A 16,316-nucleotide genomic window follows, 5' to 3' on the forward strand; every position below is an offset into this window, starting at 1 on the left:
TTTAAAAAATTGAGGAAGTTTTTCCTTCTCATTAGATATAAAACCTTTTCATATGGAAACATGGAGGTTTTGCTGAACCCCCCTAGCGGTATTCCCGAGTGTGATTCGGGGTGGATGTTATATGCAAAAAGCGATAATCCTGAGTAACACTCGGGTCGCTAAAAACAAAAAAAAAAACACTTACCTTGTTCCTTTGGCATCCCCCAGTGTCCTCCTCATCCGTCCAGGTCCTTGGGCGATGTCCTCCTACTCTGATCCTCTTCCGGCGACTGCAATGACATTCCCCGGCGTTTCCCAATTACTTCTGTAAATGCATTGGTCCGTGCGGGAGGCGCTGCGGGAAATTCAAATAATTTTGTATTGGATTCAATACAAAATAACTGTATTGAGTCCAATACAATGAATGCTTCCTAATATTTATATATGCTACTGTACAGTTATATTACGTTTCACTATTTTTATGCACCCTTTTTTAACAGATTTTTTGCTTATAAAGTTAATTATTAAATTTGTTAAATATTGGACATATTTCGGTGAGTTATGCCTATGAATTATAAGCCTACAATGTAAAATACATTTCCATGGAAAATAATGTAACACTTTTTGAATGAAAATATGGACAGAATTAGAACGCCAGGGGGATTAACATTCAATCTGGAACAAGCCTATAATAGAGAAAGAGGGCAAAGAATTGTTTTTAAATCCTTTGGGTGGCTGGAACTCCCTCTTCAGTCAAATAGCACCGCTACTACAATTTCCTGCATCTAATAAACAGTCTGATGCGGGGCCATACATAGACAGAGAGGCCGCTGGGCTATAGACGTGAGTGATGCCAAGAATTGTAGTATGGGCACTATTTCAATGCAGCGATGGGCCAGCTGCAATTCATATTTAGGGGCCAAAAAAGGGACATTGAGGGCAAGATTTGGCCCGGGGGCCAGAGTTTGACACCCCTGGTGTCAAGCCTAATGTGATGAATGGAGAAATAAAGGTATGAAAGTGCTGGAAATTTTGGTGATGCAGAATTCCTGAAGTTCTATAAACAACAAGAAATTTATATCAGAATACACATGGAGAGTGGCTGGGCAGTCTAATCCACACAGCAACATAAAAACAGCAGCAGCAGTAACATACTCTGCATAGTAGGTACCGTATTTTTCGCCGTATAAGATGCTCCGGAATATAAGACGCACCCCTTCTGATCACTCATGTGCCATTCATACCAGTATTCCCCTTCTGATCACTCATGTGCCATTCAAATTCCCTTTCTGATCACTCTGTGCCTTTCAAATTCCCTTTCTGATCACTCTGTGCCTTTCAAATTCCCTTTCTGATCACTCTGTGTCATTCAAATTTCCCTTTCTGATCACTCTGTGTCATTCAAATTCCCCTTCTGATCACTCTGTGTCATTCAAATTCCCCTTCTGATCACTCTGTGCTTTTTTTCCACTGTACGGCAGTTAGGACAGGGAACAGCAGGTGGCGCTGTGCCGGCTTCTTTCGCTCTGCTTTACAGACAGGAGAAGACACGATGCTGGCAGAGGAGAGAAGAGACAGACGCTGCATGCAGCCAGAGACACACGCAGGATCGGGTATCGGGTGAGTATATTATTTTAATTATTTTATAACACATTTGTCGTATAGGACGCACTAACTTTCCCCCCCCCCCAGTTTTGGGGAAGAAAAAGTGCGTCTTATATGGCAAAAAATACGGTAAATGGCTTTTCTTTACAACTACTATGCAGGGCATGCTGCTGCTGCTGCTTTTATGCTGCTGCCTATTTACATCAACAACCAAACTATGATGCATATAATGATAAAGTTTGGAAAATCCAACATGTACTTATTTTATCCCACTAACAAATGTAATGAAGTGATGATCTTTTTTTTTAGTAACCAACAAAACTGACATATACAAAAATTATTCAGGTTATAAAACAGCATAGAAAAATATCACACATCACAATAATAATATACATTATCATGAGGGTGTTCAAAAATATAAAACACAAAAACAATAATCCTCAGTGATATGTCAGAGAAAAGAGGAAGGGGGGATGGGGATATGCAAGCAGTAGGGGGGGGGAGGGCAAAGAAATGCCCATGGGTCTTCATGGCCTTAGGCGGATGGGTGAAGCAACTGTACATAGTCAGCAGAACCCTTAATTCATCCCAGTAAAACCAGGTGCGTACAGGTCGCGTGGTGGCCGATCCCCTGATTTCACAAGTTCCTGCATTTACTGTATATCATTCACCCTGGCAATCTATTGCTTCAACGTAGGCGGGGCAGCTTGTTTCCACACTGGTGGAATGCATTTTTTTGATTGAATAAAATATTTTATTAATCACAAGATTCGAAAACAAAACAATCCAGGTTCATACATACATGGAATTGCGACGCAGCGCATAACATTACATTACAATCCCGCACAACACACTCGCAAATAAATACATACATCCCTCCATACTGCGGCTTTGTACCGCAAACCACCCCAACAGATTGCTGATCCACACCTTAAACTACTTGGTCTAAAACCGTCCCTAAAAGCTCATCCAAGGCCTGAAGCTTTTTTTGAGCTCTCACAAAACTAATGTCACACAATTCACACATCTAATAAAGAACGGCTGTGCATTGGGGCGGGGTTGGGGGTGGGGGGGGGGGGGGGGAGAAACTCACAGGCCTGGAGCTTTATTAGAGTTCTTAAACTATTCTTACAAGGGTAGCTTGGGGGCGGAGGGGAGGGGGGGAAGGGGGGGCCTTCTCAGACGTCCTCTTCCGGAAAGTCCATGAGGTTATAGTCTCTGAGCAGACTGAGGACCAGTCTGCGGCAGTCCTCGATGAACATCCTCTCCCTCCGGAGGATAAGGCGCTTCCTGACGCACCAGATAGTGTCCTTAACACAGTTCAAAATCCTCCAAGCTCTTTCGACTTCTTTTCCCGTGAATTCGCCGTGGAACAGACCATACAGCATAGCGCCGTATGTGATGGCCGTTCTCGGGACGAATTGGCTCAGTTCCTGTTCCATGGTCTTCAATACGGCTTGGGCGTAGGGGCACTGCCAGAAGGCGTGCAGAGCCGTCTCCTCTTCGATGACGCAGAAGGGGCAGTGTCTGTACCTAAATAAGTTCCTGGCGTGCATGAAAGTTCTCAAGGGTAGTCCTCCTTGAACCGCCATCAAGGCCAAGTCAAGGCGAATCAAGGCCATCAAGGCGAAGATCCAGATTTCTTCGCAGGTGACTGTGTTCCTATCCGGAACAGGTTCCATAGAGTCCTTTCCACGGATTTGCTTGTGGATCATCTTCAGCTTCCACAGTTTGGGCCTGACACCCTGCAGCTCGTTCTCCTTGATGAACTTGAAGTTGTCCAAATAGAACCAAGGGGTGTCCCAGTTGTACGGCACGGAGCTGTCCCACCTGTCCCATCCTAGTCTCCTTCAGAGTGGGAGGAGGAAGAATCTTGACATGGCGTTCCCTGCAGAGGTCGAAGATCGATCCACTAGTGTCCTTCTCACGGTGTTGCAGGCGAAGAAGATCCTCAGCATCGTCGCGATGTCCGGAACTCCTTTGCCGCCTTTCCGATGTTCCTTGAACATCGTCGCTCTCTTCACTTGGTCCATCTTCGAGCCCCAGATGAAGTGAAAGGTCGCCCTCGTGATGGCCTTGCAGGTGTTGGTGCGTGGGGGCCAGGCTTGGGCGAGGTACTGCAACACAGGAAGGATTTCGCTGCGGAGTACTAGGTTCTTCCCTTCGATGGTGAGATCTCTGAGGCTCCAGAGGCTGAATTTCTGCCGCATTTTCGACAGCCTCTCTTCCCAAGACTTCAGGGCTGCTCCTTCCTTCCCGAACCAGACTCCAAGGATTTTGATGAAGTCCGGTTGGATGTTGAAGGGGATAGGCGCAGAGGAAGGCAGGTACCAGTTTCCGAAGAGCATGGCTTCCGACTTCCCGCAGTTGACTTTTGCCCCCGAAGCTCGGCCGAAGTCTTTGCAGATCTGGACGAGCATGTCGATGGAACGCTTGTCCGCGCAGAACACCGTCATGTCGTCCATGTAGAGCGAGCACTTCGCTTCCCTTCTGTCTGGACCTGGTGCGGTGATCCCTCTGATCTCTGGGTTCCATCTGATGCATTCGGCGAAGAGCTCTATACAACAGACAAAAAAGAGAGGTGACAGAGGGCAGCCTTGTCTGACCCCGGAGAGGACCGGGAAGGGGTCAGTCTTCCAGCCGTTCACCAGCACTGTGCTATGGATGTCAAGGTATATCAGGTTAACATATGAACAGAACATTTCATCGAGACCATACCTACGGAGGGCTCTAAGCATGAGCCCGTGGGAGACATGGTCGAAGGCCTTCTCCTGGTCAAGACTGACCAGGGTGGCGTGGATGTTGCACTTCTCACCTTTCTCGAGGTGCTCCACCTTGGAACTGAAGATGATGCGCCTGGCGTCCTCCTCGAAGTGCTTGGTCTCTTCCAGGTCTCGCCTAACGTTCCAGTCGCATTGGTAGAGGTCCTGCAAGGACTTCAACTCGCGTTGCAGTCTCTTGAGTTCTCTCTTCCTTGCGCACACCCGCTGGCGTCCCCTCGCTTGAAAGAAGCTGCGGAGCTTGACTTTCACGAACTCCCACCAATCACTCACCTTTTCAAAATGTTCCTTGTCGTCTCTCTAGTTGACATACTCACCCCTCAGTTCCTCCATCAGTTCCTCCTTTTCCAGCAGGGCGCTGTTCAGCTTCCAGGAGCCTGGGTCTGGGCCGAAGCCCTTGCCGAGATCCCCCTGAAAGAGAAGGGCCCTGTGGTCTGAGAAGAAGCGGGGAACCATGGAGTGGCTATTGTGCGTTACCTCTCTGGCTGTAAAAAAGAAATCTATCCTTGAGCGGACGGATCCATCGGTTTTTGGCCGGGTGGCCTGGGTGGGGTCCTGGGTGGTGTGGAGTCTGGGGTTGGAGGAGGATGGTCTGGAAGGAGCTGATAGAGAGGTAGGCTGCCCTCGAGCATCTGGGGGTCTGTGCTCACCTCTGGTGGACGGTCCCCCTCTGTTGTCATGTCCGATAATGTCGCCTCCATGTCCTGTGCCTCTCAACACCCCAGCGTAGGACCTTGTCCTCTTGGGGCATTCCCGGTATAAGTGGTCTCTTTCCCCGCAGAGGTTGCAGATCTTAGTCCGAGGACAATCCTTGGACTCGTGCCCCGTGGCATGGCAGAGTCTACAGAACACTGCGGGGCAATCCTTCCCTACGTGGCCTCCTGCTTTGCACCTTCTGCAGGTCCGGGGCATGTCCTCATAGTGGAGGATTCCGGGGCATGGGCTGCAATTGATGCACTGTGGCAAGTGCAGGAGGTGCCCCGTGGTGGCGTCTCTCCTGAGCTTGCAGGTGAGGGTCCACTTACCAGTCCAGAAGCCATTGGCGTCCAGGATCCGGGTGGGCTCCCTCAGCACCGTGCAGAATCTCTTCAGGTATGTGGCGATGTCGTGTCGGGGTATGTGAGGGCTGCGCATGGACACGGTGACCCGTCTTTCCTCCCGTTGGATGGGCGAATTGGCAACAAAGTTGCCGAAAGGGGACCTGGGTTCTGCCGCCTTCACTTTCTCCCAGTATCTTCTGCACACCTGTAGGAAAACAAATGTGACATAGAAGATACCTCTCACAAAGGCTTGGATGGTGAGGGTCTTGGCTTTGGAGAATCCTTGGTCGATCACCATCTTCCTCCCGAAGACCTCCGGAGTCATATCTGGGATGCGTCCGTTCACCTCCTTCAGCTGGAGGATGACTGTTTGCTTCATCCAGGGTTCCAGGGTTGGAACCCCATCTGCGGTCTGGCGTCTTCCGCTGGCCTCTGCTCCTGCAGATGCAGCTGGGACTGGTCTTGCTGGGGCGGAGGCGGAGGTGGATGGTCTCTCTTCTTGCACCCGGCTGGCTTGGACCTGTTCTGGGTGCTTCTTCTTCTCGGTCATCTTCTTCGGGGCCATTTCTGCTTCCTCCGACACCTCGGGCCTCTGCTGCGGCTTCGCCTTCGGGCTTCGGCTTCTGGCGTCAGCTTCCTCGGTGTCTTGATAGTCGGCTTCGCTGGCTCCTCGGGCTCTTTTGCCTTTGAAAAGGCAGTTTGGTGTCCACTACGGGGGTAGTGACACAAGAGTGGGGGGTAAGGGAAGATCGCAAGCTCGTTCCTGGCAAGGGCTAAGCCTCTAACCCAATAGCAGCAAGTAGGTGAAGCCGAATTTAATTGACGATCCTACAGGGCCGAGTAGAGGTACCTCACCAGGACCAAATGGCTGGGATAGACCAAGCAAGATCCACCGTATCAACTTAAAAAGCTTCAACACTCCTAAGGGCAAAGGCAGATACTACACTTGATCTTAGCCAAAAGGCCGAGAAGAGATGGTGGAATGCATGCTTTAGCCACCTTCAATAAATGGCGCAGCAAAGAATTCTTATAGCGCTATCCCAATATCGCAAACACATGAAGCAGAATGAGCTCCGGCATGTCAGTTATGGAGATCCCGGTTAATTTTTGAACAATCCCTGGGACACCCACCCAAAATGTGGTCAGTACGGGGCTGGCCCAAAAAATGTGCATTAAAGTACTGGTGTGTTGTCCGCATCTCCAACATACTGAACTCGTGTTTGGATAGAAGTTTGCCAACAGATCCGGCGTTCTATACCACCTAGTGAGCAGTTTATAGTTTGTCTCTTGATAGCAGTTGCTAATAGAGGCCTAATGCCCATAATATAATATGAGATCTGTCTGTTCTTTCGTAAACCTAATGCTAAGATCCCTCCCCCACTTGGAAAGAAAAGAGGGCACCGGAGTATCACAAGCTGTCAGCTGCATTTTATATGCATATGAGAGCACAACCCTCAGGGGGGGTTGCCGGCTACAAATAAACTCTCCAAGGGGGCGAGGGGTCGATGAAACGCCTGCACTGGCAGCATCGAGGAGATAAAATGTTGAAATTGTACCTTCCTCCAAGCGTCCAAACAAAGACGAGAATGATCTACTTGAATCTGCTTCAACATATTCCAATTAGGAGGTTGTAGAAAATGGATCGCCCGATAAATTCCCTTCTAAATCCATGTCTTGAAGACTGAGTCTTTCCTGCTAATGGGGAATCTGGGGTGACCAAGTATAGGAGATAGCGGAGAGGGAAATGTCTCAATACCTTCAGCTCGGAAATATCTAGGCACTACTCTAAGCGTCTCTCCTATTAAGGGGTGACGGTGGAGGGGACTACACTCTTCTGATGGAGACCAAGCAGCAGAGCTCAGCAGTATAGGAGACATCGGGACTTCTAATCCCACCCAGCCCTTAAAACCTGTGTGTCTATTCCAGTCTACTAGACGGGTCAAGTGAACGGCTCTGTGATACAATATCAGGTCCACAAAGTCCATCCCTCCTTTGTCTTTTGAGAGTCGTAGGAGAAATTTGTTGAGACGGGGGGGTGTCAGTGTTCCACACAAATCTCTCAGTGCTGCTATGACATCATACCACATTTTTTGTAAGCATGAGCACTCTGTGTCACCATGACAACATAGCATGACCTCTCAGTGCTGCTATGACATCATAGCACATTTTTTGTAAGCATGAGCACTCTGTGTCGCCATGACAACATAGCATGACCTCTCAGTGCTGCTATGACATCATAGCACATTTTTTGTAAGCATGAGCACTTTGTGTCGCCATGACAACATAGCATAGCATAGCATAACCTCTCAGTGCTGCTATGAGAGTCCTTGATACATATGACAAGGACTATACAACGGACGTTCAGCATAGGACGGTGGTGAATTCCCCATGGCACCTTTTCTACTCTATTTTCTTCAAATACACTGCTCTTTGAGCTCAAAGAGTCAACACAATGATAGAGTCAACAATACAATGCACCCTGTAAGGATAAGTGCTATAATCGCCAGCATCTTCTCCTGGGTTCTTCATTCAAGTCACCCGACCCAGGCGCAAGATTGGGTGACATAGGATGAAAAAAGATGCTCGGGCATGCACAGAAGGAGCACCCAGGATGCCTGACATAGGTAACCCAGGAGGCTTTGCGCTCCTAATAATTCTCGATCGCCTAGGCAGTGCTACACCCTTTTTTTAAAAAAAAAACCTCAAATAAACTGAATTTTTACATAACATGGTTGTCTACCCTTTTATGTAAAGTGAAATTTCTGTCCGGTACGCTTAAAATGTATTTTGGTAAACAACACATTCTGTAAACACTGCCTACTCGCTCTATAACCTCCACAATATCTATATAAAATGGGGAAATGTTTTGGTCGGTGAGAATATGTACAGTAAAGGATTACTAACAAAGGCGGACAGTTTGGGAGGAAGGATTGGGAAGAGGAGCAAGTCATTCATAGACTTGTACACAATATAAACAATACAGTAGTACCTAAAGGAAAAACTCTAAAACAAAGTATACCTTTTGTGCCTGCTCTACCTAAACTAGTAACACCCCAACACCCATGTATTTATTTTTCCCTCCTGTGTATTTTGTTTTTTACATGGGGTAATGAAATATTCTCTGTGTGCTGGCCGTCCCTGTACAGAAGCTTCAGATAAGTTTCTATAGGTCTGTCCCCAGCCTTTGGGGGCACCTGAACACAAAAAGTTTTTTAGAACAGGATGTGAACAGAGGAACCGTGGCCCCCAGATATAAGTAAATGCGGCCATACACTACTTAATATTTCCAAAAGGTTAGATTTAAATAAAAACATTCAATCGAATGGAATCTGGGGCATTTCCCATCAGGGTCCAAGTGAAGGCCACCCAGACGCAGTCAGATGACAGTCCACCATTAAGCAGAACACACCAATATATCGACATAAGGAGTTACTGGTAAATAGGAATGGGCTCAACTAATACAGCTTTTTCTAAATCTCTGAGGGTTATTATAATATTTCTCCAAGTGAAATTGATGTTTTGAGATTAGGTTTCAATTTTTGAGCATATACAAACACAGATGAATTAGAATTTAAAAAGGATATACATTTGTTTGCTCGTAGACAATTCTATGAAACAGCTTTGGAAAGACAAACCCTAAAATCAGTATTAGATTTCACTAATCTCAAAAGATATAAAATTGAATATTTTCATGCGCTCAACAAATTGCACCAGTTATTATCGGAGAAAGTAAAAACAACATTTTTGGACTTCACAAATACAGATATTTCCCCAACATCAAATGTCTTTAATTAAACGAAAGACTGACAAATACATTTTGTAATTTTCTTACAATCTTCCATATAAATCCTGTCTGTTAAGCAGATTAAAGCACTAGATCAATTATAAAAAGATAAAAGTATTATAATGAAACCCCCAGACTATAGAGGTAATATATTTTTGATGATGTTCATCAATATATAGTCACATGTTTAAACATTTGAAAGAATGTGGGTTGGTATTGTACGACCCCAAATGAAAGGATCACCGTAATATATCGAGAATACCATGATCTGATCAATCAGGCATTAGAGGAAAATAGTCTGGGTGAAGACACGTTCAACTTTTTAAATATGAACAATCCCAAACTTTACACCTTCTATGCATTGCCGAAATTCCTCCTCCGATCTCCAGCCGGCGTATGCAGCGACGATCTCCGGAGTTTCTCGGTGACGGTGCATGTGTCGGTGTGGGCAGGAGGATCGGCAGGAAATTCAAATAATTTTGTATTGGATTCAATACAAAATAGCTGAATTTAGTCCAATACAAATAAATATTCATATAATATATATATACAATTATATTGGATATATATTATATATGCTACTGTACAGATAAATTACATGTTTAAATATAGTTTATTTTTAAAAGATTTTTGTGTTTTGTTATTTAAAGTTCATTAATAAATTTGTTAAATGTATGAAATATTGGTGAGTTATGCCTAAGAATTATAGCCTACAATAAAAAATAAATTTCCCTGCAAAAAATTGCACCACTTTTTGCACGGAAATTTGGACGGAATTAGACCGCTAGGGAGGTTAAAGGACATTTTGAAATGACTGAATCTGATTGGTGATCTGTTCATTCCTAAAAATATCTGTTTCGCAGGTATTCATATTGAGACTTTGGGTCTGATTTATTAAAGCTCTCCAAGGCTGGAGAGAATACACTTTCATCAGTGAAGCTGGGTGATCCAGCAAACCTGATGCAAATGGTGGTGAATTCCCCCAGGGCACATTTTCTGCTCCATTTTCTTCTAATTCACTGCTCTTTAACCTCAAAGAGTTAACTCAACGTCTCTGTTCTAAAACGATGCTCACTGTGCCACCGATCTCTGGTGGAGCATTTTACATTTTTAAAACACTTTTTATGCTCCATTTTTTTAAAACCATATTTGCATTCATCAGTTTCATGTATACCAATGATTCCACCAGCAATCATTTGTAGATATGCGTGGCTTTTTAGAGCCACGCTCCCTCTCTCCTACAAAGGGGTGGTGTTTATCTTCATAATGAAGGTGGTGGGTGGATTCTGTGGGACTTTCATCAGTTTTATCACTGTTTGTTCCACCAATCAGTAGTTGTCATGTGCAGTCTTTGTTTTCAGGCATGCTCCTTCTAATCCTTCTACACCCCTACCCACAGCCGACGTTGACCTTCATAATGAGGATTCTGTGGGTACATTTTCCATTCTATTTTTTTTCTTTGTTGCCCAATTTTCCCTAAACATTCACGTTGACTCATCATTTTTAGTTACACCCCTGATTCCACCACCAATCATTAGAAATGTGCCGCCTGTATTTTAAGGCACGCTCCCTCTAACCCTGCATATCCTGCAACTAGGTCTTCATTTCGTAATGAGATGGTGGATTCTGTGGCATTTTCCATTGTATTTTTTCTGCTCAATTTTTCTTAAACATTTCTAAACACGCTGATGTCCATCAGTTTTAGTTACTCCACTGACTCCACCACCAATCATCGGTTGTTATGTGCGGCCTGTTTTTGACGAACCTTCCCTCTAACCCTTCCACAATTGTGTTCCAAGTCAAGGTGGTGGATTCTGGTGCCTCAATTTTTTTAATTTTGTGGTCATTTTTCCTTTTAAAATTCATAAACAATTAAAAAAAAAATCAAAGAAAAAAATAAAATAAAATACACTTACCTTCAATCCCGCAGGGCAGTCGGGTCACACCGGTAGTGTCCTGCATCGGTTCCTGCGTCGTCCTGGCACCGCTATGAAAAAAAAAATTCCCGATCTCACTGCGCATGCGCGAGTTTGGCACATTTTTCTCCTTGCACAATAAGGCTTCCCGTATCCCGGGAGGCTTTGTGCTCCCACTCATTCTCCATTGCCTAGGCAGCCGAGAATTAGGGTTCGGTGCTGCACCGCCTTTTTTTTTTTAAGGAATGTTGCACCTAAAAAAAAAACAAAAAACAGAATCTTTACCTTACATTTTGGAAAATTGTCATACTTACCTGTAATTTTTCTTTCCTGCACACATGGGTTAGCTCCGCCCCTTGCTCTCCACAGCACCACCACAAAAAAAACGTAAAAAGAAACACAAAAAGCGGTAACTCTGAGCCCACACTCAGGGTAGCTAAAAACATAAAAAAAACATGTTTACCTTGTCCCATCGGCACCCCCTGGTGTCCTGCTTGACCCTGCAGGTCCTCGGCCGGGGTCCTCTTCTTGTGATCTTCTGTCAGTGAATGCAGTGACGTTCTCCGGGGTTTCCCAGTGACATTGGTGCAGGAAGCGCGGCAGGAAATTCAAATTATTTTGTATTGGATTCAATTCAAAATTACTGTATTGAGTCCAATACAAAGAAATCTTTAATCTTTATTTTATAAATATATATATATATATATATATATATATATATATATATATATATTATACATGCTACTGTACAGTTATATTACAGGTTTCACTATTTTTTAACAGATTTTTGTGTTGTTTTTTATTTAAAGTTTATTATTAAATTTATTACATTTAATAAATATTGGACATATTTCGATGAATTTGCCTAAGAATTATAGGCCTATAATGTAAAATTAATTTCCATGCAATAAAATGTAATGCTTTTTGGTTGGATTTACGGACAGAATTAGGGGGGTTACTGCTCAGTGTAGCTGTTATAGCATTGCCCGCCTATATCTCCTTATAAGAAATGTGTTATTTACATACTTGTCTTGGATATCTCCTTATAAGGAATGTGTTGTTTACTTACCTGTCTTGGATATCTCCTTATAAGGAATGTGTTATTTACTTACCTGTCTTGGATATCTCCTTATAAGGAATGTGTTATTTACTTACCTGTCTTGGATATCTCCTTATAAGGAATGTGTTATTTACTTACCTGTCTTGGATATCTCCTTATAAGGAATGTGTTGTTTACATGCTTGTCTTGGATATCTCCTTATAAGGAATGTGTTATTTACATACTTGGTCAATTGCAAGTGTTCATAGCCCACATTAGGTTTTTTATAAGCAACTGAAAATATAGTGACACAAAATATTAAAATGTGAATACATTTATTTACATAATTTACATTATTTACAAAGGGGTGATGTTCATCTTCATAATGAAGGTGGTGGATTCTGCAGGTGCATTTTCCATTTTCATTTTTGCTCCATTTTTCTTGAACATTCTTAAACAAGCTGACGACCATCAGTTTTAGTTACACAGCTAACTCCAACTTTAAAGATTGGTTGTTATGTGCAGCCTTGTGTTTTGAGGCACGCTCCATTTTAAAGTCAAGGTGGGTGGATTTTGGTCCTGCAAACACTTTTTGTTTCACCACTAATTATTAGTTGTCATGTGCGGCCTGTGTTCTGAGGCTCGCCTACCCTCTAACCCTCCCCACCCCGCACGGGGGCTGTTCCATTTTAGTGGTGGATTCTGTTGGAGCATTTTTTCAAAACATTTTCTGCTCCATTTTTTCTCTTTCCTCTGTCCTGCACGTGAATGTCCCTGATGGTATTGGGCAGGATCGCTTTCTTCAAGATGTCGAGTACACTGGAAAGTCTCAAGTTGGTGATTCCATTCTCTGTACAAACTGGTAAGATATATGAAAATCTGTAACTGCAAGGTCTTCAATGCCACTCACAAGATGTCAAGTTTTAATTACGCCATTGGTTCCACCACAAATTATTGGTTGTTATGTGCGGCCTGGTTTCTGAGGCCCCACTCTCACACGGGGTGATCCTCTTCATTGTCAACGTGGTGGATTGTATATGGGAAATGGCAATTTCATCCTGTTTATGAGAAGTAGAATACCACAAATGGTGGATCAAAGCGCGTGTAATAAATGGTAACCAGAAACTGCAGGAATCTGGAAAGCCACTCATAGTAGAATGGCCCGTTGGGATCCCAACAGCTGTACCACTCGCTGATCATGATGCTCACTACTTGGCAACTGAAGTATAAAACTTGCAGCGCAAAGAGGAAGAAGACCAGAAATCGGTTAAATCTCATGCTCAGGTCAGGTCTGTGGATGAAATACAGCACTGCCCTGAGAAGGATGTAAACTATTGCATAGCACCAGTTGAATGGGGTGTTCAGACTGTACAGATAGGGTATTCCCACCTCATAGAAGATTTCAGGAGTATTTGGATCGGAAAGGACGCTGATCATCTCCTCGTACCAGTCTTGGATACGCATTGAAAACTAGCCCAGGAATGTCCTTTTCCAAAACTTTTCCTTTATCTGCTTTATAAGCCAGTATGGGAATTGTTTTTGTTTTCTTTCCAGTTCCAGAAAATGTCCCTCGACTTTCTCATGCATCATTTTCATGTACGTTTCCCAGGGCGTAAGGTAGCCCTTTATCGGAACCTGTTCTTCTGGTCCCGACAGGTAAGATTCTATTCTCTGGTACATGTCCCGAATCGTGGATTGTTCAGGAAGGAAGCTGATTACATTTTTGCACAAGTCTTTGATTAGTGTCCAGAATGGTGCAGATAATGTAATTTCTTCTTTTTGCATTTTCTCAATCATTTGAATCAGTTCCATCTCCGTTTGTCTCAGAACGTCTATCTGCACGCGCAATTCGTCAAGTTGCGTCAAATATTCTCGTACGTTCCAGATGAGGATCTCATTCAACTTCTCCATCAAGATGTCCTTCAGCATTGAAAACAGTCCATATGCTTCCTCATGGTTTTCAATGTTGTGAATGATTTCCTTCTTCATTTGTTTTAAATTTGCCATCTGCATGTTCATATTTTCAAGCGTCTTCTCTTCTTCTGGGAGACAGGATCTGATTACCTTATCGGTCTTTTCTGACCAGATGCCCATTAGATTTGAAAGCTTTTTGAGGAAAAGATCAAAACGGTTTTTGTTGTTTTGAGATGTTTGCCATTCCATTGCCTTCAGAAATTCCTCCCTGTTCAATATGGAGGCCTTCGTGTCCTGGTCACTCGGCTTCAGTACTGCTGGCAGGATCGCCATGAGCAGCACCATGATGATGGCTGATTTTGATGCCATTCTGTAGTTTTCAGTAACTGATATTTGATATCAATTACCAAGAGATGAAAGCACAGAATTCAGCCTAGGCTGACCCCTGATTTCAAAGCGTGAAATTGGTCGCTGGAGATCGAGTGCGTTTGTAAGACAAAGCAATCTACGAGAGAGCAAGCTTTTTGCAAAGCTTCAGGGTTTGCTGACGAGTCAACTGACGTCTGCTGTGTTCACCGGTATTTATACACACTGTGCGCTATGACATCACATCTCCTTATAAGGAATGTGCTTGTTTAAATGCTTGTCTTGGATTGGCTGCTATCTAAGCGCCTTAGTAAAAGTGGCAGATACACCAATTTCCTGTTTACCCCCCTGGCCGGTTACCCCGAGCCTGGTTCGGGGTTGCTAAAAACATAAACAAGCGTTACAAACATAACAAGGTTCGGGGTTGCTAAAAACATAAACAAGCGTATGTTTTTAGCAACCCCGAACCAGGCTCGGGGTAACCGCCCAGGTGGGTAAACAGGAAATTTGTGTAATTTACAGTGCAATCTGATTGTCATACAACATTTGAGCCAATACAAAATAATACAAAATATATTTATGTGGTTTTGTGTGGTTAGGTATAGGAAGTTGGACTCTAGGGAGGTGTTTTAAAAAAATATAGTACTATACAGTATACAGAAATATTGCATTTTCAGTATTTTCAATTTATTTATGCATTCTTGTTCAAGCTGATTTTTGTGTTTTTTATTTAGGGTTTTAATAAAGTTATTTATTTTTTGTATACTGTTAGGTTACTATAGTAATCGCTTATGTCACGCTGTAAAGTGGCTCAGCACGGGAAGGGAAGAGGTTTGTCCTCCGCCTCAGTAAAGCAGGGGCGGGGCTTGGTCTGTGGATTTTGCATATTGTGAGGTTGCTATAGTAATCGGTTACGTCCCAGTGTAGGCTGGCTCAGCACGCGATGTGAGGAGGTTTGTCCTCCGCCGAGACCCGTACTGAACCCGGAAGTGTCACCGTGTGTGATCTTTACACTGTGAGCTGGGGACACATGGAGTCTTGGGTGAGGTTCAGCAGCCAGAGCCAGGCCAAGGAACGCATCATCAGGTGACTGGCCGGTGTTTAGCTCGATTAAAAGACTTAGCATCTAACCCCTGTTGTTGCAGCTGTAAAGTGTATGGTGGAGCAAAAGGTGACCGCATTCGGCATAGAGACCGCGGGACTACAGGTCCCAGCATGCACTGAGACAAGTGAAGGGTGGGGGAGCAGCAGATCCCAGGATAAGAGGACAATAGATTTCAGGGTACAGTGAGAGTAATTGGGAAATCGTTGAGAGCAAATCCTAGCTTGCACTGAGAAAGGTTGAGGGAAATATTTACCTTCTCAATATATGCTAACGAGGAACAGGGATAATAGATTGCTTTGAAATTTATATAGGGGACCAAAGATCCCAGCGTGCACTGAGAATGATATAGGGGACCATATATCCGAGCTTGCACTGAGAATGATCCAGGGGGCCATAGATCCCAGCGTGCACTGAGAATGATGATATAGGGGACCAAAGATCCTAGCTTGCACTGAGAATGATATAGGGGACCATAGATCCCAGCGTGCACTGAGAATGATCCAGGGGGCCATAGATCCCAGCGTGCACTGAGAATGATATAGGGGCCATAGATCCCAGCGTGCACTGAGAATGATCTAGGGACCATAGATCCCAGCGTGCACTAAGAATGATCTAGGGACCATAGATCCCAGCGTGCACTGAGAATGATATAGGGGCCATGGATCCCAGCGTGCACTGAGAATGATGATATAGGGGGCCATGGATCCCAGCGTGCACTGAGAATGATGATATAGGGGGCCATAGATCCTAGCCTGCACTGAGAATGATTTAGCGGGCCATAGATCCCA

General features: G+C 44.3%; 1 protein-coding gene and 1 pseudogene across 1 annotated transcript in view; one reads left to right on the forward strand and one right to left on the reverse strand.

Annotated features, from left to right (window-relative positions):
• Positions 1-6,225: 6,225 nt before the first annotated feature.
• Positions 6,226-6,380, reverse strand: LOC140342765 (U2 spliceosomal RNA; annotated as a pseudogene).
• Positions 6,381-15,353: 8,973 nt separating this feature from the next.
• The window catches only part of PEX11B (peroxisomal biogenesis factor 11 beta), a 5,692-nt gene continuing 4,729 nt past the window's right edge, over positions 15,354-16,316 (forward strand). The window contains exon 1 of the mRNA XM_072428159.1: positions 15,354-15,509. Within this exon, the coding sequence (XP_072284260.1) occupies positions 15,454-15,509 (56 nt within the window). The 5' untranslated portion in view covers positions 15,354-15,453. The remainder of the gene's footprint in view (positions 15,510-16,316) is intronic.

Source organism: Pyxicephalus adspersus, chromosome 12 (assembly GCF_032062135.1).
Source record: "Pyxicephalus adspersus chromosome 12, UCB_Pads_2.0, whole genome shotgun sequence".
Classification (NCBI taxonomy): domain Eukaryota; kingdom Metazoa; phylum Chordata; class Amphibia; order Anura; family Pyxicephalidae; genus Pyxicephalus; species Pyxicephalus adspersus.